The following is a 23,016-nucleotide window of genomic DNA, read 5'->3' as shown; positions in this document are numbered from 1 at the left end:
TCGGTGATAAGATTAAAGAGCAGGGGAAGAGGGGGTCCCCTTGCCGGATGCCACGGGAGCCATGAAAGAATCCACAGACAATGCCGTTGAGAAGTAGAAAGTAAGTGGTCAAAGAGATGCAACTACGAATCCAAAACCTCCATCGGTCTCCAAAGCCCATGCGCTACAAGACATCATCAAGGAGTGACCAACTCACGCGATCAAAGGTTTTTTCAAGGTCGAGTTTGAGGATGAAACGGCAGAGAGTCAGCTTGGAGAGGTGATCAATAATCTCGTAGGCAGCCATGGCGGAGTCAAGTATGTCTTGACCGTGGATAAAAGCATTTTGACCTCTGTGGATGATGGTGGAGAGAATAACATTGAGACGATGAGCCAAAATGCGGGCAACGATCTTGTATGGGCTAGAGACAAGACTTATCGGCCTGAAATCACGTAGGTGCTCAACATTGGCCTTCTTAGGCACCAGTGTAATAAGGGAAACTCTGACACTCTTAAAAGTGATGCCCCGATCATAGAAGTTGTGAACCATGGAGAGAATGCCCGTCTTCAAAGTAGGCCAACAGAGTTTGTAGAACTCGCCATTAGAGCCATTCAAGCCCAGGGCCCTATCACGGGGTAGGCCCATAATGGCATCCTCAACCTCAAGGTTTGAGAAGGGGAGCTCGATGAAGGCAGCCAAAGCAGGAGAGATTGAGGAGAAATGGAGGTGAGGGAGCCGAGGGTGGTGGCAATCTTCCGTGTATAGATCTGTGGAAAAACTGAGAAGCTTGTCAGTAATAGAGGCCCTATTCGAGGTAACTTCATTGTCAATGGACAAAGAAGTGACCCGGTTAGTCCTCCAACGGGCTAAGGCGATAGCATGGAAGAATTTTGTGTTGGCATCTCCCTCAGCCAGCCACTTATGTTAGGAATTAGACGCTCTAATTCCAAACTAACAAGAGCAATAATAATAAACGCAGAAGAAGGGAAAAAAAAGCACGGAAAATAACAACAAGATTTATACAGGTTCGCCTCAAGGTGAAACTACGTCCTGTCTTCTGCTGCTGCAGTAATCCACTATGAAGATGAAATAGTTTACAAGAGAAATCACACACTTGCATGTGTTTCTCTCTAACCTCTCATGTCTCACCTTATGAATTTTCCACACCGACCCATTTGACATTGCCTATACCAACAATATGCAAAGGTTCTCCATCAGCAAGATACACCTTTATGTGATCTCCAACAACATAATTCTCCATGATCTCACGATGTGCGGTGGTGTGAAAAGAAGCTCCTAAATCTAACACCCAAGAGTCAATAGGGCTATCAATCGACAAAAGTAAAACATCTTGTACCTCTTCAGTCACCGCATTTGCAGCATCACTTTTCTTTTCATCCTTCTTCGATGCTCTGCAATTCTTCTTTATGTGACCAGACTTGCTACAATTCCAGCACTCCACATTCCTTCTGAATTTGGACTTGCTTCTTCCATTCCTTGACTTCCCTCTATTGTTGCCCTTGTTGGAATTCCTCTCGAAGTTCCTGCCTCTAGTATCGACACTTAGGGCAGAATTAGATGTCGACAATTCTCCGGAGTCTTTTTTACGAACTTCCTCCGAGAGAATGGTATCCCAAACATCATTAAAGATCAACTTCCTGTTGCCTATAGAGTTGGTGACCGCATCCCTCATAGGCTCCCAACAATTTGGTAGAAACACCAAAAGAATTAAAGCACAAACCTCATCATCAAATTTAATTTGAATGAAGATCAATTGATTAACAATCGTGCTAAATTCATTCAAATGCGATGCCACTGATGTATTTTTCGTCATCTTTAAATTGAAGAGTTTTTTCATGAGATATACCTTATTATTTGCGGAAGGCTTCTCATACATGTCAGACAGAATCTTCATCATCCCTGTAGTGGTTTTCTTTGATGTCAGGTTGTGAGCAATGTTCTTTGACAGTGTTAACCGGACTACTCCCAATACCTATCTATCAAGGAGATTCCACAACACATCTTTCATACCTTCTAGTTTCATATCCAGAAGTGGTGCATGCAGTTTTTTACTGTACAAATAGTTTTCGATCTGCATCTTCCAGAATGCAAAATCATACCATCGAACTTGTTGATTCCTAGTGCCGATCCTTTTTCCGTCAACCATTGCTCTCAATCACGAACCAAAGCTCTGATACCATTTGTTAGGAATTAGACGCCCTAATTCCAAACTAATGAGAGCAATAATAATAATCGCAGAAGAAAGAAAAACAAGTACAGAATAACACAAGATTTATACAGGTTCACCTCAAGGTGAGACTACTCCTGTCTTCCCCCGCTGCAGTAATCCACTATAAAGATGAAATAGTTTACAAGAGAAATCGAACACTTACAAGTGTTTTCTCTAACCTCTCTCGGGTTGTAGCTCCAACTCCTTCTCAGTGATGATAAAACCCTAATAGCGGTGCCCCTCAATTATAAAGAGAAAATTAGGGTAACTGCGATACAAGAGTAAAATTCCCAGACTGCCGTTAATGAAACAGTAGTTAATATATCATGGACCAGGCAAGGGCTCCACCCCCACATCCCAAGGAGGTGGGGGGGACCCCCAAGGCGACCTCACCATGAAGGTCAATCCACATACCGACTCAGTGTAGGGCATTGATTAAGCTCCACAACTTAACATGAATTGGAATTTTCGATTGTTCATTTTTTTCCAGAGGGTCCAAGAGATGTGGCTCTCACAATTGGAGATGAGCATTTTTCCAAGTTTTGGGAGATTTGAGTATTTGCGATGGGGAGGATCATTGATGGCAAATTTCGTGGTATACAATATTTAATTCCAATTTTGTTGAGCAAGCTAGCCCAAATGGTTTGTGCAAAGTGGCAATGGAGGAGGACATGGGTAGCGGTTTCTAGGTTATTTTGACAAAAAGGGCAGGAAGGGTCCTGTACGAGGGTGCCCCGTTTGATGAGGGAATCGGATGTGAGTATCTTATCTTGGCAAACACACCAGATAAAAAATTTCACGTGGGACGAGGCAATCAATGACCAGGCAATCGCCGCAAGGTGATGCGGTTGGGAGGGGTTGGGGCTGCGAAGGAGGTTGTAGGTAGAAGCCGTAGAAAATGATCCTTTAGTGGGGTCCAGATGAGGGTATCGGGCATATGCTCTCGGATTTTGACTTTGGAGAGGCAAGTGAGGAGGTTTGAGACCAATAAAGCTTCCAAATCCGTAAGGGCTCTTCGAAGGATAAGATTCCATCCACTAGTTCTTTCACTTATTAAGACTTTATTTGCTCTTTTAGATTTTGTTAGACAACCTTTACTTTTAGAGCAAAACGAAAGCCTCGTTAAAGACACCACCACAACTTCTATAAAAGAAGTATGTTTCCAATTATGTCTACTTCCTCTATTTTTTAAGGAAAAATGACTATTTGTGGTTGTTTAGCAGCATTTGCTTCCATCTAAACTTGCAAATGAAGAATATCCCTCTGCCAATTATCATACTACCTCCAAGAAGCTCATTCAAATCTTCCAACAATAGTGATGCAGCCTAGCTTTTTTGTATGCCTAGTTATTCAAGCAACAAAATACATACAATTTTCACATAAAGATAATATAAGTAAAATTTAATTTGCTTTTTCTTAGAATGAGAAGGATTTTACATCGTACACTAGATGAATGTGAAACCATGTCTTGAGTTGATGCCAATTTCATATGATTATACTTCCAAGAACCATGGGAAGCAAACCTGAGGCCAATCTGGTGCAGTTAAGCATGCTATCCAAAACAGTCTTGAACATTACCTTAAGATTTTCGACTTCAGAGGTCAGTGAATCAATTTTTTCTGTGTCCTGGATCAGGACCGGTGTTTCTTTGATCATAGTGGGTGCTTCTTCAATTGCTTTCCTAGTTGCCTCCCTTTCTTTAATCAGCTGTGAATTAGCCTCTTCAACTTGCAGTTGCAAAGCATGTACAACATCCTGCAACTTAGCAACTTCTTGGGCTTTTGCCTCTTCCAAATCAATCTGATTCCCAAAGTCAACCACAGCAATTGAAGTAAAAGCAAGGAATTAGAGGCATAAGGATTACACTATTCACCACTACAAACAGTATTAAATTAAAAGTAATTACCCTTAAACGTTTCTCTAATTGCAAACGCCAAGTAATTTCTTCCACACGCTTTTCAAGCTTGTCCTTCGCTTCTTTAAGAGCACCAGTTTCTCTGGCAGCCTAAAAATATAAAGCAGCTATCAACAAACATTTAACCTCTTGAGATATTTTAAATAGTAACACTGAACTTAGTAAAGTCAAATGCTTCTCTATAAGGGAAAAAAAGTCAAATTAAGATATAGGAGCAAACCATTTTGAGCTTCCTGAGCTCTCTACGTGCAAGTCTCTGCCTCCAAGCACACTGGAAAGTGATGGTGGCCATGTGCAGACGCTTGTAATATGAATAAGCTCTATGACTACGCCACTGAGCCTGCATTGTCACAATAGAAGGATTTAATGATTCAATCTTTCTCATTTTGAATGGTGGAAGTGATTCAGCAATCAAACAAATCAAACAGTAGCTTCTCAAATAACCTTTTTTTTTTAAAGTGATGAAAGGCTTCTCAAATATCTTAAATATATTGAAAAAATGAAAATTGGTGAATCAATTTTCAGCTGATGTAGATATTGAACTTTTTTCTAAGTAGATATTTAACTTGAAAGATACATTGAGAAAATACGGCATAAACTATGAATCAATCAGTAACAGTGGATGTATGTGCCCAGCCAGATGCTCTAACGGAACCACATGAGTGGAACATAGAATAACAGTCAAAGAACCAGGAGGATTCTTGTAACATTAAACTTGCATAAACCTAAGAAGTGACATTCTACTAACTGTGCATGGGACCCTACTTGTATAAGCTGTTAGAATGACCTTTCAAAACTTTATTATTTTGGCATTATAGTGCATCCATGTATAAAATTGTGTGCACGGCCATTTTGTCATAGTTGATAGCAGAAGATTGTATTAGAATCAAAGGTTTAGTGTCACTAAAGTACCTGGATGATGGTTGCAGCTTTAGTTTGCTTTCTGAACCGAAATTCATTGCGAGCAATCATTGCTCTTAAGCCAGTTTGCAAAGTAATGGCAGACAACCGTAAATTTGAGTAGGATTTTTGGGCAAGATGGCGGCGCAAATTTCTCTGAATCTTGACAGCTGCTGCTTCCCGTCTAAGATGCTCATACATTTTGCAAGCAAGTCTCCCTACAAAATGGTAGCACTTGAGTTTCTTCATAAATGTTTTTCTGTTAAAAGCAGTTTCTGAATCCCTCCAAAGCTGCAGAGCAGCCTCCAAAGAATTCTCAGTCATAATATCTCATCATTTTCTGGTTCTTTCAGAGCACAATTACCATATCTCCTCATCGGAGTCAGGTATTAACAGAACAAAATTGTTATTGAAACTACTGTTTCCATGTGTGTTCCATATAACACTAATACAAACTAAAACATATTTACAATGTTTAATTTTGCCATCATTTTTCTTCTTCTGATCTCTTTTATCATGCTTCCGACCAATCTATTAGTAGTTTATCAAGTACCTACTGAAGCAACAAAGAGGCCTTCGATGCCTGAGTCACTTGTTCAGTTACAACAGATTGGATGGAGATACTATAGTTTCATAAAAGGTTTTAGTGGTTACATGACTCAAGTATAATATTAATAGGAACTTCCTAACAGGGAAAAGCTATCACTACTCTTTAATACCTCGCCAACGGGATTGCAAATGAATGGCAGCCTTGCGCAGGCAAAAGAACTCCTTCCGAGCAATATATGTACGGATTTGTCTTTGAATAGTTCTGGCTGCCCTTCCCAGAACCTCTGCTCTTCTTGCATCCAATTCAGCCATCTGTCCAGCTCTCAGGAAGACCTTCGTTTTCCCAATCTATTCAAGCCAACCACAGACAACAAAAAAATGTGAAATGAATAGTATATCAGCACAGTGACCCTTTCTTGCTTTTTTCCCCTCTGATATAAACCTCTTCTTGCTTTTTCCTTTTTTTACCCCTCAACTATGCTGTTTCTTGCGTTAGGTGCACCAAAAGCATCAGAAATGTTTGCAAAGCTCATAATCACCTGATAACCTTTTAAACCCATTTTATCAAGAATCTTTTGGCAGGCCACCTTCTCATCAAAGCTGCAAATATCACAAATATCAGATGTGTAGCTTCAACACTTAAATATGGAGTCCATGTTCACAACCATAGTTTTTGAATGCACCACATATACACAGAGGCATGGTTGTCCAAAAAAGCAAAAAATTGATACATACTTTCCATCCAAAACTTCTGGAGCGAGGACACCAAAACGGTGTAGGAACTCATAGAATGTCCGTCTAGTTGGGTATCCAGCACAGCTTATCCGGATTGCCTCAAGAACACCCTACAAGCATTTAAAAAATGAAAACACTTGTTGACAAAGATGAAGCTGATTTATTTTGATACAGTTCTTTACAGTGAACTTACACCACAACGCAATTGTTGGATAATGTTAAAGTTTTCAAATATGGCAGGCTTGAGAACATTGTTAGGCTTCACACATCTGATGTAATGAGGCTCCGTTGAACTCAAGGTCTCCATTAGAGATTGGAGTTGTTGCTGCAATTTAAATTTGTTACCACATCAAAATTTATGAAAAAGATACTGTAATCAAAAGGTCCCTATTAAGCAGTTATAGAACAGTCACCCACCAATTGAAAAACAAAACAATAACACAGCACCTGTCTTTACTCAAAAAACAAAGCATGGGTAGAGAGCAAGAAGTCACCACAAATGCAATTACAGTAACATGAAGAAGTCAATATAGAAAATAACCAGTCACTGAATATAATTAATGAAAATTTTCAAAAGGCTGTACATCATTCCAAACAATCAGAACACTTACTGTTTCATATCATATATCATAGAAACAGCCCCTAAATAGCTCCAACTAAATGAAACGTACATTGTCCCAAAAACTATGGATATACCTTAAAACGTGACCCAATGGAAGAAAACTTGGTAGCCTTGGAGGCCTCCACAGCAAGTGGAGGAAACAGGCCTGCCACAAAAGAGCACTTGGAAGCATTCAGTAAACCTTGATGTTCTGCCACCACATAATCTTTGTTTTTGTCAAGGAACTGATCCGCTTGATATGTTACCTGTAGATAATATGGAGACTGTACAGCAACTGCAGCGGACTAATGGCATAAAACATAAAGCAATGGACAGTGAAGACTTGTTCATACCTCACCAGCATAGTGACAAATGGTAAAATCAGTACGTGAAAGTTTTGGTTTACTAAATCGCTTGTCATTCTTAAATGTTTGATACAATTTCTGAGCAAATGTTTCATGTGTTGACCTGGGAAACATGCTGTAAGAGGACAGCAGGCATGTCAGAGGAGAGTTAACAAGAGAAATTAAAGCATTGAAAAGAATTCTACGGCCTAGACCAACAGCAGTATAGGAACCTACCAAGCTTCGTCAAGAAGTGAAATAAGACCTCCAGGTTTCTGTACAAAGATAAGAGAAGTCAATATTTGAGAAAACGAAAATGGTGCAAAATGGAAACTTCAACATAAGGTACAATAGTTAAGTGATAAAATTAATGAGAAGAATATGATAGTACCATTTCTTAAATCTATTAGATTAGTTTATTTTCGTATTTTCATTTTACAAAAAATTTAGGCTCCATTAAATTATTTGAAGATTGTTAAAGTTAGGTGCAGTGCATCCTAAAATAACTAGCCAAAGCTTCCTACTAATAGCTATAACATTTTAAAGTTGGGTTCAGGTCCTTCCCGAAATGAGTGGCCAAAGTTAAGAGTCATCTTCCGATCTGACAAGATTAAGATCTTTCAAAACCCAATGCAAATTCCAAGCAACTCTATTTTTTTTTTAATTTTTATGAAAGATGGTTTTATTAAAAAAAGAGAACAAAGAAACAGAAACTCAAGGGAGCAAACCCCTAACAACAAGGGATTGAAGGGAAGCTAATGTGAAACACGGAGGAGATGCACCAAACTCCAAGATGATGCTTGTGAAGACCTCATGGTGACTGTAGCCCATTGCCCAAATTGACTGGAAGGAGTCGAGAGGAGCCATTCTGATATCCCGATGATGCCCAAGGGGGTGTGGGATGTGAGAGCAAGGGCCACAGAAGACTCTTGCCGGGTTTTCAAAGTGAACAAGTTAGGAATGGGGGTTAAGGCAAGAAATTCTGGGTGTGTAGGGGAGGTGAAGCTCATCGGTCAGCCATTGAAGGATGCTGGATTTGACGATACTGGAAGAGGTGTGGACTAGGATAGAGCGGGTCAAAGATTGTCGCCCTTTATGGAGTAAGTTGGGATGGATTTGGATGGTTTTGGATTTTTCTGAAGGAAGAAGGTGTGTAGGAATATGGTGATTTGTAAAGAGGTTCTGCATGGTTGGGTTAAGGGGTTAGGGAATTTCGAAGGAAGGGGAGGGCTGGTTGGGGGAGAATTGGGCTTAGAGGAGTGTTTTGTCGCTGGTGGGGCTTGGTTATAAGGGGGGGGGGGGGGAGGCTCGGGTGGTGTTGCTGGATCTGGGGGCTTCCCCTACCGGAGTCTGCGCTAGTGAGAGGCTTCGGATGGCTTCTTCGAACTCCTTCCAACCAAATCCCGAATTGGTGGCCTCGGGAATATAGATCTTGGCGAGCACTGTTGAGCCACGCCGATAGACGACGCGACACTCTCTTTGTCCCCGAAAGGAGCTCACCGACAGGAAGAAAATTGAATCTCGTGTCCAAAGTTCACGGGTTCGGTTAGCTTTGTTCGTGATTCGCTGGAACTGAAGGACGAAGCTTGAAGTAGCCTCCATCGGAACACAAATGAAGGACATCTTCGATCCGACAGCAGAGGAGATGCGCATCACCTGTCCGAAGCTCCGGGCGACTTTCTCCATTGTAACTCTGTGTTTTCTGTAGCTGAAACGGAAATGTGGATTCCTTTTCTTTTGCCGGGAGATCGTCTTCCAGCTGGCGTCAAAACCTTCCGTATACAGGTTGCATGACTTTGACTACCACCTGAACAATCATGAAACCTGAGATGTAGGCAATGGCAGAAAATATTGGCCATCTTTGAATTAGATTGCCTGACCAACCCAGATAAGCTTAGCATAAAATTTTCTGATCTGAACTAGGGTCAGCAACAGCCAAAATTGGTTTGAATCAACCTGGACCTGAATGAGTCCGACATTGTCACGCATTTCCTTCCCTCTAACTCTCCGAGTCCTCTTTATTTCCTTCAAGAACCTCAAAGGGTGGTTTCTTCTTTTTTTCCTCCTTTATAAAAGACAAAGAAATGCAATTACTCTCTAAAGACAGAACAAAGTGACCCTGAGAGGGAGTACAAACTGTAAATATAAAGGAAAATGACAAAGAGGAAGAGCAAAAGACCAAAAAAAAGGAAAAAAGAGCACTAACTGAGGAAAGCACAAAAAGTATCACTAACAAGGTGCTGTTAAGCTGGGTTGTCCTTCTCCATGGTGGACTTCAAGAGGCAATCAGAGATGTCTATCTCTAATTTGGAGCTCACTATATCTACTTATCCCCAAATTCTCCTCAGCCATCAGATTCTTTGTTGGAAACGGCAGATCTTTAAAATTATGGGAGGATTGGTGGGCGGATCAGGAGCCTTTACAGTCATTATTCAGGAATCCTTTCCTCCTATCTTTACTTAGGGAGATATCGGTTGTAGATGCTTTCGAGGGGGATGGTTTAAGCTTGCACCCCAGAAGGAGTCTTTTTGATACTAAGGCTTTAGAGGCAAGCAAGTTGAAGGAATCTTTGTATTCTTTCAGATTGAGATCTTCAACAGCAGACAAGCTAATTTGGTGGCCTGACAAAAGAAGAACATTCTTTGTGTCCTCTGCTTACAGATATATCAATGGCTGACACCTAAATCAAAGGGATCGTGAGATTTTCTTTACATGGCGTCTTTGTGCCCCGCCAAAGATAAAAAAATTCTTATGGAGCGCTTGCCAAGGAAAGATACTCACGGAAGATGTGCTCAAAAGAAGAGGACACCCAACTATTGATCCTTTGTGCCCTTTTTGCAACTCTGAGGTAGAAATTGTTAGTCACATCTTGCTTCAGTGTTCTTTCTCGTGGAATGTGTGGACTTCCATCCTCAATAAGACGGGGCTGCAATTCTGTATTCCAACAAATCTGACCTCTTTTAGCAAGTTGCTCATTGATACTCCATTTCCTGGGCTTGGAAAGCTTATGATATCTGCTTGCATTGGTTTCATCCCGTGGGGGCTTTGGAATGAGCCCAACCACAGGTGTTTTGATGCTAGAAGTGACTCTGGGGTTAGGGTCGTTGATCGTGTGTCGGGCCAGATTTTAGCATGGCTGCTCATCATGAAGCCCTTCTCCTCCTTTGCTGATTCTTCTATTCGCGATAATTGGAATAACATAGCAACAATGCGTTTTGGTACCAAGATCCCTGTCATGCAAGAATGGACACCCCCTAGAGCATGGTTTCTTGAAGTTAATGTTTTATGGTTCTTCTCTTGGCAATCCCAGAATTGCTGGCTTTGGGGGAGTTATCTTAGATCCCTCCAGAATTCAATGTTTCTCGTATGCTGGCCCGTTAGGCATTGCTGACTCAACGACGGCTGAAGGTCTACTCAACGGGCTCCACGTTTTCAGAGATAATTGTAGTGGTCCCCTTCACATTGAGGGGGACTCAAAGGTTGGTAATCGCATATCCCCCCCTCCCCAGTGGCGCCATTGAGACTCTTTTTGGGATATTCTTGAAATTGCCTCTCAATTTTCTTGTATTTGGTCTCACATTCCAAGATTTGCTAACTCGGCGGCAAATATATTATCCAAGTTGGGAGCAACCCTTCAATCTCTTGTTGTTAGGGATTTGCTTCTCGATTCTTTGTAATTCTCTTTGTTAATATATACATCTTTTTCAAAAAAAAAAAAAAAAAAAAAAGGTGTTGTTAAAGAAACCCAATTCCCAAAAGAGAGTTAGATGGGTTGGCTTTATAGAAGTTTGCAATCCAAGGGGTATTAAATAGAGTAGAGATATACGTGATTCATTGGAGAACTGGTGAAAGTACAAAGAAGGGGGAGTGCCCAAAGGCCCACGTAATTACCCACTGCAAAGTTGCCTTCAACAATGAGCACACCAAAGAACAAATTTACTAAGAGAAATAGTGCCTACACACCACCTCAATCAAGCCAATCACCCCAAAGAGATCAGACAAGTTTAATCACCTCCAAAATATCTCTTAGGGCGCCGCCTCCATCAGCAGTATCAGGTTCCCCTTGAGATCCCACCAAAGTTCAAATTTCAGTCAGTCCTCATCAAGACTGATCAAAGCATGTGCCTGGCCATGACAGGAGACCTTAGAAGCTGCCATGCCAATGGTCCCTAGTGATAGTAGTAGAGAAGATAAGAGTTTTTTCCCTGACTAAGGATGACAATTTTATCCATTTACCTGATTACCCATCTGTCTCGGCGCTTACAAAAGAATACAAAATAACAAACCTTACCTAATTAAAGATATAAGTAATTTTACCCATTTACCGTTTATTAAATGGAAAGGATATAGATAACGGTTATTCCTTCCCTGATTACCTGAAAAAATTCAAGGGCAATTTTAGAATTTTAATTTTAGCAAATATGAGAGCTTAAAAAACCCTAATATTATCTCCCCAACCCCTAACCCAATCTCATTATCCTCCATGTCAAAAATCACTCGACAACTTACATATATTAGCTATGAAATTATTTTAATTAGTCTTCATTTTCATCTAAAGTTTAAAGAGGGAGGCAGGTATCACCCTTTGTTAAGCACACCTGCCAACATGGTGGAGGCACTACCCTACCCTTTTCTTTTGAATATCTAAAACAAAGATCAAGAAAAAAAGGGAGACAAGGCCTTCACCATTCTCACGTGGCTGATTGTAAAGAAAAGAAAATGGGGGGTCACCATGTAGAGGGATGCCTCACCCCGCTATGTGGAGATAAACATTGCTATGAGGAGAAAGGAGGGATTGTGGGAAGAACTCACCATGTAGGATCTTCTAACATTTATGTATATCAACTATATATTTTTTAATTTTATTTATCTGTACAAATATTTTGATTTTTTCTAACAATTTTATGATTTTTTTATCCATTTATTTACCCAATTACCTGATTACCCATAGGTAATCGGGTAAACAGATGGATAACGGAATAACTTATTCCATTTCAACTGAAACGGGTAAGGAAATAAGGGTAGTAAAACAGAACAAGTAACAGAAGATCCCTAACCCGTTCAATTTATTACCTATTTACACCCATGACCTAACCTCACCTATAGATTTTGTTTTGCCCCCTTAGGCCCAATTTTTTTTTTTGAGAAAAAGGTGTGTATGTATAACTAGAAGAAAAAAGAACTTCTATCCAGATAACTATAACCAATAAATCCATAATATATGACTGAGAAAATCCAAAACCTACAACGTTGAATAGGAGGAGCAAGAGAAGGTCATTCTACCTAAGTCCATGGGAACTTCTGAAGAAGCAACTAGTAGAGCCACTGACAAGGGAGAAAGTGGTGTAAACAAGTCAACTTCTTATCTAATTCCTCTAGCTGTATTCAAACCCCATCTTGCAAAATCTGATCAAGGACAGGCTAGCTAACCAGATTAAAGGCCTTCTTATGTGTAATTTGATAATGATACATGTTAAGTTGGGTCCAAGGTTCATCCCAAAATTAGGAAACCTCTTTCTTAACTAATAAACTAAAGATTTTTGTATTCATTAATCCATATAGGACTATTCCTTAACACTCCCCCTCACGAGTAGGCCTTTTTTTGTGGCTATACAAGTGGATAGTTTTAGGTGTAAGCCCTCTTTTTGTAGCTTTACAAGTGGATAGTTTAGGTGTAGGCCCTCTTTGTGTTTCTACAAGTAGATAGTTTAGGTGTAGGCCCTCTTTTGTGGCTCTACAAGTGGATAGTTTAGGTGTAGGCTCACATATGAGTACTTGCTCTAATACCATGTTAAGTTGGGTCCAAGGCCCATCCCAAAATGACTAGCCAACTTAGGAAACCTCTTTCCTAACTAATAAACTCAAGATCTTTGTACTCATTAATCCATGTGGGACTATTCCTTAACATACCAAGCTTATCGAATATGCAGAAGGAATGGAGAAGTTTGTGTTCAGCTAATGCAGAATCCAATATATGTCACCTGAAGATGAAGGTTTTCAGACCCAAAGATGGCCTACAAATCTTGGAGATTAGCCCCTTCATGAAAGGAAGATACAAACCCCAAGAAAGAAAAAAAAAAGTTATAAGAAGGCCTTCAAGTGATCATTGATGTGCTACAAAAAACTGCAAAAACTTACTTCACGTCTACAGTTACAATTAAGCTTTATATTTTGGAAACTTATGACAAACATTTGGTATCAATATTCAAGAAAAACAAATATTAAGTATTTTAAGCTTAAAGTTGTATCCTGAGCATATTCATAGATAATCTTTAAATTCTCCATTAAGAAGGCATTGGGGAAATATAAAAAAAGACCTTCATAGGAAAAAGAACTGATTCCGTTTCCACAACTATTATATAAATAAGCATTCATTGTAAACATCAATATTGGCCATCACCATCCAGTAGATCTACAAATTCCATTGGTGTGTTGCACACATCCATCAGTAAATATTCCTACTGATGGAAAGTGGGAAGAACTTATGATGACTTCTAGCAATTATATCTTATCTGTGCTACATTACGATGTCAAATAATTCAATCTTTGGATTAAATGAAGTTTGATCATATGTGTATAAATATGTTATAGATGGATAGATACATAAATATATGAAAGGGGACATCAACGAGGCTCTCACAATCAAGAGACATAAGAAGAGACCTTCTCAATCATATCCAAAACATCTTGGTTGTCTACAAACTCAATGTAGCTCCAATTAATTTCCTCTTTTGTGTACTCTTCCTGTTCCATTTTAAAGACATGCTGCACGTGCAAAGGTTCAACGATTAGAATTGACAAATAAAAGTAAAAGACGCTTAGCACAATAAACTGTTTCTCATACGATGGCTCACCTGGTTAAAATGTTGTTGCAGCTTCTCATTTGTGAAATTTATACAGAACTGCTCAAAACTGTATGCCAAAAAGAGTATAAGCACCACACAAGAGACTGGAACTAATTGGAAACTATTTTGCGGACAATTACACAGAATTAACTGAAAACTTGCTTTCCACAGAGTATCTTATCATCAGAAAGGAACCCTCTCAGTGCAACCAATTTTTTATGAAGTGTTAAAACAAGGTGATGCCGACTTATTTCAGAATCCCCTTGGTGTCAGTCATGATACTCTTTTTTTTTTTTTTTTTTTTTTTGTACTGGCAGGAATTTTATTAAAGAAGAAAAAGTTACCCAAAAGAAGCACATAAAAGACAGCTCCATGCTAAGAATCAGCCATACGAAAATTAACAAGAAGATGTGGATGGAAATTTCCATTCTTTGCAAGTTGATCAGCTGCCAAATTTGGCACTGATCATGACCCACTTTGTCGCAACAATTTTGATAAATAATGTTGCACAAAATTGAACATGACTAACAACAATAGGATTCCATGTCCCAATCACCATATGGCTGGCAAGCAATTTTCAGATGTCCCCAACAAGGGATGGTGCAGATATGCAAACAGATCATCCATGTTTTTTACCATGTATGCTTCTGGTACAGACAATTCAGGTAGATGGTCTCCTTCAATTACCACCTACCTATTGCACTTGAAACTCTCAAACCCATAAATATCAAGAACTCCAATAAGTGACTTTGAGTTTGGGTCCTGACCAATTGATACATTGATCTTGTCCACCAGCCTGTACACAAAATTTACTTCTTATTACATACAAGGTCAGCAGACATAATCTAAAACTATCTTACCCAAAAGGAACTAAAAATGCAATAGAACAAATTTCCACACCCAGAGTATCCTCATTACCAATCAAATAGGCGAGAGTATATGGTTTTGGCTAAAGCATCTCTGCTGCTTAACGCTGTTTGAGGATCAAGAGTTCTGGTAATAACTTCTTCTGGGGTGACCATCACTCGTTTAATCATTGCGTCTTCCAGACTTTGGGCATCGCACCTAATAGTAGATATTCAAACACAATTTAATTAGCCACCGAAAAGATTTGAATCACATGTTTTGTATATGTTGAATATATTTATTTTTTATTTTTTTGAGTGTATGTGTGTGTGCATGCGCGTTTTGAGAGACAAAGAACCATATTAGGTGTTACTAATAGGTTCCTATGAACAATTCAATTCAAGTTAAACAATACGTACCTAAGGAGTTCAGCTGTCATATTAAGATGAAACCGAGATTTCTCATCCCTGACCACAGAGGAATCTATCTCCTTCCCTTTGGCAAATTCAACATTGCCTAGGTGAAGAATTGCTGCCACAACTCTGAAAATGGACTCCTGATTAATTATTTTAACACAAGGACCTGCAGTCAGAAAGGTGGACCACAAAGAATCTCAAAAGAAAACTTCGGCAAGTCAAAAGGAAAACTGACCTGCTCTTGCTCACTGATTCCAACTATGTCCATAGCGCTCCTTGTAGCAAGATACTCATGAGCATCATTTACACCATCCAGTTCATGGCAATTAGATTGGTTAAGGTAATGGAATGATCTAGGGTTCCCCAACTTGTACATGGCAATATCCTGTAAATTTTGGATGGTTAGGAAGTTTGTTATTGGGAAGACCAAGAAACTTATTCATGACAGCTTTCAATTTAGATGCTAAGTTGTTCTTTTCCCAATTTCCTCCCTTGGAATTCTATCAAACACCTTCAACAATTATATGTAACTAGTACCTTATAAAATCTTTGAACATGTAAATGCAGTTAAAAAGGCATCATCAAGTTCAACAAGCACAAGATGGATTATCTCAGGTAGAAAATGATGTGAGGATCTTTTGTAGTGAGATCCATGAGACATTTTTTTACAAAAAGTACATTTGAATTGAATTCTAACTGGACATGCTAATGAGAAAGTAAGAATATAAAGAAAGACTACTATCTGATATTTATGTAAGTCATTATTTTTGCAATGCCTATAAAGTCAGATGTTGAGAGTAGCTATACTTAAGAATATGATGGTAACATAAATGTCCTAAGCAAAGAAGATAGAAGAAGAAGGCCCAGAAAAGTTCAAGGGATAAAAATACCTCAGGTGGTGCAGCACAAAGGAGGTAAAAGCAATGGTAGTTCCTTTCTGGATCTGATATTTGGCAGACACGAGATCTTTCCAACAGATAAGTTCTGATAGCAGCACCCGAGATTCTCCCATTCTTGTCAAATTGGATCTCCACAAATTTACCGAAACGACTTCATTGGACATCAAAAGCTAAAGGCAGTAAGGTATTTTGACACACTAAACAAATTATGCGCACTTCAACATTTCATCTTAGTTCAAGTTTCAGGCAAACTGCCAACCTTACTTGTAAAATGTGCAGATATCAAGGCAATGCAAAGGCCTTTATAATTCAAAAAGCCGAAAACCATGAACTTTCTATCTAAAATATAAACTAGGATAAAAAAATCAAGGACTTTGAAGACTTCACTGTTACAGTGCTCCCTGTAATGAAATAACATGTGATAAAATCTGTACGAAGAGGTCTTGAAGAAGAAAAACTAGAAGAAATGGAGAAGATATAGGAAGAAACAAAGAGGTAAGAAAAATAGACAAGAAGAGAAAAAGAAGAAAGGTGCCAGAGGCAACACCAGAAATTGACTCCTAACCCTATTTTATTATGCTACTTCTTAAGTGAAAATGATATGAATGGACCAAATTGCCCCTCTAGACCTACTTTACATATAAAGCTAATTAAAACAGCAAATAACTGAAACAAAAGACACCCAATGTCATCTGGCCATTTCACCACACATACACATATAAAAGGATAATAATACCCCTGAACTAAAACACCCCCATCCCTCCTATCTCTAGCTAGACCATAAATATCATGAAAACCCAACTTGTCAAAAATTGTTTCAAACTCGTGTTTCTCTAGAGGTTTTATAAAGACATCACCAAGTTGAACAACTGAGTTTACATAAGGGGTAACATTTTTGTCGCTAATCACTACATCCCAAGTAAAGTGCTTCTATAGGTTTTGACTTCTCATGAAATACTAGATTTTTTGTAATGAAAATAGCAGCTTGACTATCCCATCGGTTATGCAGCACAATAAACCATAAACCCACAGCTTCTAGTACATAGAAGAGGTGAAATTGAGTCCTCTGGTACATAGAAGAGATACCAGGAAGAGAGATAATACTTGAATCCGCTTTGGACCAACTGCTCTGATACCATGATAAAATCAGTACAAAAGAAGTTTTGAAAAAGAAAAATGAGTTTTTCGATGACACATTCAGATATCATCTTGTCAGTTGGAAGGAAGTCTATCTCCCTCGGTTTAGGGGTGGTCTGGGCATCCAACCTACTAAAGACATGAATTGTGCCCTCCTCTCCTTAAATGAATCTGGAATCTCAATTCCAAGCATAGCGGCTTGTGGAGGAATATGGTGAGATTCTCTCTTCAGCTCACTGGTCATTGGTGGAGAGAGGGAGGCGCTCCTTGCTGTTTGTCCTTGATATGGAAATTTGTGTACAAGTTGCTCCCTACATTCAAGGTCGTGACATCCTCTTCTGGACTGATGAGTGGTGCGGCTCCTTCCCCCTCATTGAGGATTACTTTGGGCTATCTAGGATTGTTGTGGATTTGTTCTGCTTGGTGGCTGAAACGGGGAATAATCAGTTTATCTTTTGTAGGGGTTTGAATGATGAGGAAGCTATTGCCTTCTGCTCGCTCTTATCCAACCTCAGTAGTGTCACCACTGGAGACCGGATTCACGAAAAGTTGATTTGGAAGCCAAGTATAAACGGTATCTTCTCATTTGCCTCAACTTACTCCACGTTAGGAAAGATGACCCTAGCGTGCTAGAACACAAGGCCAATTTTGCCTGGAGACTCTTGGCCCCAAACAAGATAAAGTTCTTCTTATGGACTGCCATTAGAGAGCAAATCCTCACTGCGGATAACCTCCACAAGCGGGCGTTTACCGCTCCTGATAGTTCCTGCCCTATATGCAGCATTTGTGAGGAGTCTGTTCAGCATGTTCTCCTTCACTGCAGCTACTCTTGGAGAGTTTGGATGGTCATCTTTCAGAAAATTGGAATCCAGTTGGGCCTTCACATCTTTTTAGCACTATCCAGATGGTTTTGGGGATTCGACTGCCTAGAATCGGTAAACTGCTTCTCTCTGCTTGTCTCGCTCATATCTCGTGGTCTCTTTGGCTTGAGGGAAACAACCGGCGGTTCAATCTCAAATTCAGCAACCTAGAAAGCATTGTCTCTTGCATTGTGGGTATGATCTGTAGTTGGCAGCACAACAGGTAGGAGTTTGCCCCCCAAGCAGGTATCTCCCTTTGCTGGAATTGGAGTCTTCTGGCTCAAATGGTGGGTTCGCAAAGGGTGCCCACCATGGCTGAATGGGTGCCTCCTCCTAGTGATTGCATCAAACTAATTTTTGACGATAGTGCTTTGGGGTGTCCCGGGCTGGCAAGTGCGAGGGGAGTTTTCAGAAATCACAAAAGAGAAACCATTCTATTCTATGCGCGGCCGGTTGGTATTGCAGATTCCAACACCGCTAAACTAACTACCCTTCTCCATGGAGTAAAAATTTTCAAGGACCGTCTGCATGCAAAATTGCTCATTGAATGACACTTCAAAGTTGTTATTAGTTGGTGCTCTAGCTTGGCTTCTCACCCTTGGCATTATTGGCCCACCCTTTCTTCTATTTCCGATATTGTATCTACCATTTCTTGTACTTGGAATCATATTCCTAAATTAACCAATTCCTCAGCTGATAGATTAGCTAAACTTGGAACCTCCCTGCAATCTCTTACTGTATGGGACATCCCCCCACCTTGTAATTATGCTCAACATTATTAAAAAAAAAAAGGAGAAGATAGAAGAAGGAACAAGAAAAAGAAAAGAAAAATAGAAAAGGATAAAAGAAGAAAAAGGTGATAGAGCTGGCACCACATTTGGAGTCAGAAATTGATTCCTAAACTCCATGAAAGGACCAAACTCCTCCCTAAAACTACTTCAGATATAAAGCTAATTAAAATAGAAAATAACTGGAACAAAAGACACCCAATTGTTAAGTTGTGGAGCCTAATCAACGTCTTACGCTGAGTTAGTACCCCTACATTGAGTCCACGATATATTGATTGTTGTTTCATTAAGGGCAATTTGGAAGTTTCACTCTTGTAAAGCGGTTGCCCTAGTTTTCTCTTTATAATTTGGGGGGGGGGGGGGGGGGGGGGGGGGGGGGGGCTGCTATTAGGGTTTTATCATCATCACGAATTCTCAATTTCCTTGTATTTGGTCTCACATTCCGAGATCTGCTAACTCGACAGCAGATGTGTTAGCCAAGTTGGGAGCAACCTTTCAATCTCTTGTTGTTAGGGATTTGCTCCTCGATTCTTTGTAATTCTCAATATATACATCTTTTTCAACAGAAAAAAATCATCATCACGAAGAAGGACCTTGAGTTGCAGCCCGAGAGAAGTTACAGAAAACCACCTATAAGTGTGTGCGATTTCTCTTTGTAAACTATTTAATCTTCATAGTGGATTACTGCAGCAGCGAAAGACAGGGCGTAGTCTCACCTTGAGGCGAACTTATATAAATCTTGTTGTATTTTTCGTGTTTGCCTTTTTTCTTCTTCCGCGATTATTATTATTGCCCTCATTAGTTTGGAATTAGGGCATCTAATTCCTAACACCAATGACATCCCATCACTTCACCAGAACTAAATTACCTAGAGGGGCAACATATAAAGTATGAGTTGTTAAGTATTGATCTGAGCCCCATGATTCTCACTTACTTGCCACATTTCTAAGCTTGAGCATGCACAGAATGGAGACCTTTTAGTACATATCTTGCCGCTTCTACATTGAAAAAACAACCGGAAGGCTTGGTTCTTGCTCTCCTCTTCACAGAGGGTAGCTAAAGTTAAACTTTGAAGGCAGTTCGTGGGGCAATCTAGGCCCAGTTGGGGGTGGCAGATAGAAACTCCTTAGGTGACATCCTTTTTGTGTATTTACTTTGAATCATGAGGATGCAACCATGGCAGAGTTAATAGCCTTACACCAGGGCCTTCGACTATATAGAGGAAGAATTTTAGTCCCTCTAGTAAACAAACGGGGACTCTGCAAGCAAAACAAAGAACTGCCCCCTCTCCTGGCCACTTCTTAATATATTTTGATGAAATTGAATACCTACGTAAAAAACTGAATGTCATTTGTCAGCACACCCTAGAAGTGCCAACACAATAGCAGAGGCTTTAGATAAGGAAGGGTCTCCAAGTGGCACCTCGATATGGAATCGTCTCTTCCCCCTTTGAAAACCCCACTTCATAGCTTCTTGTTTGCATTAGTGCAATCACTTTTCACTTTTAGTACTCTTTGCTCCCTCTGGAGCTTCTTCAATGGATTCCTTTGTCTCGTTGTTATCCAAAAAAAAAGATCAAAAGGTTTCATGGATGATTAATTTAAAGAGACCAAATAAAACTAACCTTGAATTGTTGTTTCTAACTGTTTTTGCATTACCAAAGGCTTCAAGAACAGGATTGGACTGCCAATTTAAAAAACAAGCAAAAAAAATGCATCAATAATTTCAGTTTTTTGGTCAAGAAAAGCAAGAAGAAAAGGATTAAATGCTCAAAACAGAAACCAAAGAACTCAAGGACAAGTCAGCTATTTCATCATACTTCAAGAACTTGTTGTTCAACTGTCCTTCCTTCTATGCCAGAACGCCCGCCCAAGTATGCCAAATATCTCATAAGCACTTTTGTAGTTTCAGTTTTACCAGCTCCACTTTCTCCACTTACAAGAATAGCGTTGCTCTTCCCTTCATTAATCATTGCCCTGTATATATGCCACAGAGTGCACATTAGTATGATAACACCAAAAAAAAAAAGACATACTCCATGCAACAGGTACAAACGCTAACAAACAAAAATAGTTCAACATGGTCATGAAGTCATAATTCGATGCCAGAAAACTTAGGACTTACTTATAGACCCAATTATCAGATCTTAGTATAAAAGGCTTAGGGATTGGCGATAAAATAAAAACCAAATCAATCTATAATAGTAAGTCATCTCATTTGAAGCATTGCATTGTCAGTGTTTTCAACCAAAAGAGTTGCCTTATTTGGTATTTTTCCATATATAAGTTGTAAAAGAGTGAACTTTAGGTTTTTTGAGACAGAGAGAGAGAGAGAAAGAGAGAAAATATGGGAAAATTTAGACTCTAGAAGGGCTCTAGTTGGGGTTCAAGCTCAACCCCCAGGCTTGTTATAGAGTTCTAAAATAAAAATTACAGAAATGCCCCTTCTCACTTAAAAGCACTTAAAACCCTTATATCTCCCTACATACTTGTTCAAATTATATCAAAATTGAACAAGAGATAAAAAAATAAAAAAAATTGAAATGATGTTGATTTTTTTTTTTTTTTGAAGAGAGTGTGTATTGATAAAAAAGGAAAACGAACAAACAAACCTAGGTCTGGGGGCCTACCTCCACAACAAGGCATTGGAGTGAAATGCCCGCTTTGGCCTGGGCATCTGCCAAGTGATTAGCAAAGCGGGGAATGTGTTTCCAGTTACAGTTTAAAAGAGAAAATAAATTACATAATTCCAAAAACATATCCTAGTGACGCCATGGGGGCCTGATGGAATTCACGGACTAGCTGATGACCACCTTTGAGTCGCCTTCAATGCAGAGAGGACCTGAGAGGTGACTTGAGAAGATTTTGATACCATGTAACAGACACGAAAGTTCCGCTGATGTAGAGTCAGAGTTGCCAAGGGGACCTGCATAGGAGAAGAGGAGGTCACCATTTGCTTTGTGGATAACACCACCGAAACCCACTGGACCTGGGCAACCGAGAGCATTACCATCAAAATTAAGCTTAAAGTAGCCGATCAGAGGCGGGGTCCAATGGCCATGATCGGGGGGCGCGAGGGCTGGGAGAGACCAGCGATTATCTGCCAGTTTCCCCTGAAGTTGGTGTCACTAAAACTTCTAAATTCTTTTCTGTTGAGGAGCCAAATAGTTACTTGGCCAAAGATTTCTTATGTCAGAACCTCAATAGGGAAGATTTGAATTTGAATTTCCTTGTATTACATTCTTTCCAAAGAGCCCAAATGATATGACCAATACAACATGATATAATCACTTTTCCTGACTTTGGAAGTCTGGACTTATTGATTGAGGGGATAGTATTTGGTAAATTAGCCGCAACACAATATTGGAAACCACTTTTATTTATAAGGGAGGTCTAGACCGAATGGGCAAACTGACAAGAGAGGAGAATGTGGTTGGCAGTTTCTGGGCAATCCTTACAGAAAATGCAGAGTGGGTCCTGGATGTGGGTACCCCTTTGGATTAAGGAGTCTGAGGTTAGGATTTATCATGCCATGTGCTAAATTCTTCAAATGATGCTGAATTTTATTAAATCAAAAACTCAAACGAGCAAGATTACAAGGGGGAAGTCTTCCCAAACAATGAGAAATTGTTGGGAGGTTTCGAATTTAGCCAAGGAATTGGCTGACCTAGGAATGAGATTCCAATTAAAATAAATTGAGGACACAATGTCAGCAATACAATCAGTGATAGGTCAATGGCGCCAAGAGGGGAGCTTTCTTTTGAGCACCAGCAGATGACAACTTTGGAGTCTCCTTCAATAAGCAGTTTACCATGAAGACAGTCCTTGAAGATTTGAAGGCCAAAAAGAAGAGCACTCACTTCATCAGTGATTGAGTTGGCGATGCCCACCGGCCCAACATAGGAGAGAATAGAAACTCCACAGTTGTCTTTGAAAACACCACCTACTCCTGCCGGCCCAAGACAGCCTAAA

General features: G+C 39.7%; 1 protein-coding gene across 2 annotated transcripts in view; it reads right to left on the bottom strand.

Annotated features, from left to right (window-relative positions):
* LOC137934159 (myosin-17-like) overlaps positions 1-23,016 on the bottom strand; it is a 32,917-nt gene that overhangs the window by 6,946 nt on the left and 2,955 nt on the right. For both annotated transcript variants that reach the window (XM_068778410.1, XM_068778409.1), the window contains exons 5-24: positions 20,865-21,021; positions 20,670-20,728; positions 16,252-16,411; positions 15,597-15,746; positions 15,365-15,501; positions 15,018-15,164; positions 14,794-14,895; positions 14,109-14,166; positions 13,918-14,019; positions 7,492-7,529; positions 7,264-7,390; positions 7,006-7,176; positions 6,503-6,634; positions 6,310-6,419; positions 6,114-6,174; positions 5,745-5,922; positions 5,038-5,243; positions 4,346-4,465; positions 4,117-4,215; positions 3,789-4,010 (exon numbers count right to left, since the gene is read on the bottom strand). In XM_068778410.1, the coding sequence (XP_068634511.1) occupies positions 3,789-4,010; positions 4,117-4,215; positions 4,346-4,465; positions 5,038-5,243; positions 5,745-5,922; positions 6,114-6,174; positions 6,310-6,419; positions 6,503-6,634; positions 7,006-7,176; positions 7,264-7,390; positions 7,492-7,529; positions 13,918-14,019; positions 14,109-14,166; positions 14,794-14,895; positions 15,018-15,164; positions 15,365-15,501; positions 15,597-15,746; positions 16,252-16,411; positions 20,670-20,728; positions 20,865-21,021 (2,536 nt within the window). The remainder of the gene's footprint in view (positions 1-3,788; positions 4,011-4,116; positions 4,216-4,345; positions 4,466-5,037; positions 5,244-5,744; positions 5,923-6,113; positions 6,175-6,309; positions 6,420-6,502; positions 6,635-7,005; positions 7,177-7,263; positions 7,391-7,491; positions 7,530-13,917; positions 14,020-14,108; positions 14,167-14,793; positions 14,896-15,017; positions 15,165-15,364; positions 15,502-15,596; positions 15,747-16,251; positions 16,412-20,669; positions 20,729-20,864; positions 21,022-23,016) is intronic.

Source organism: Aristolochia californica, unplaced genomic scaffold (genome assembly GCF_029961685.1).
Source record: "Aristolochia californica isolate CCGP_79_NKW_82.1479 unplaced genomic scaffold, dmAriCali1.0.hap1 SCAF_6, whole genome shotgun sequence".
Taxonomy (NCBI): domain Eukaryota; kingdom Viridiplantae; phylum Streptophyta; class Magnoliopsida; order Piperales; family Aristolochiaceae; genus Aristolochia; species Aristolochia californica.
This window is presented reverse-complemented; position numbering and strand designations above follow the sequence as displayed.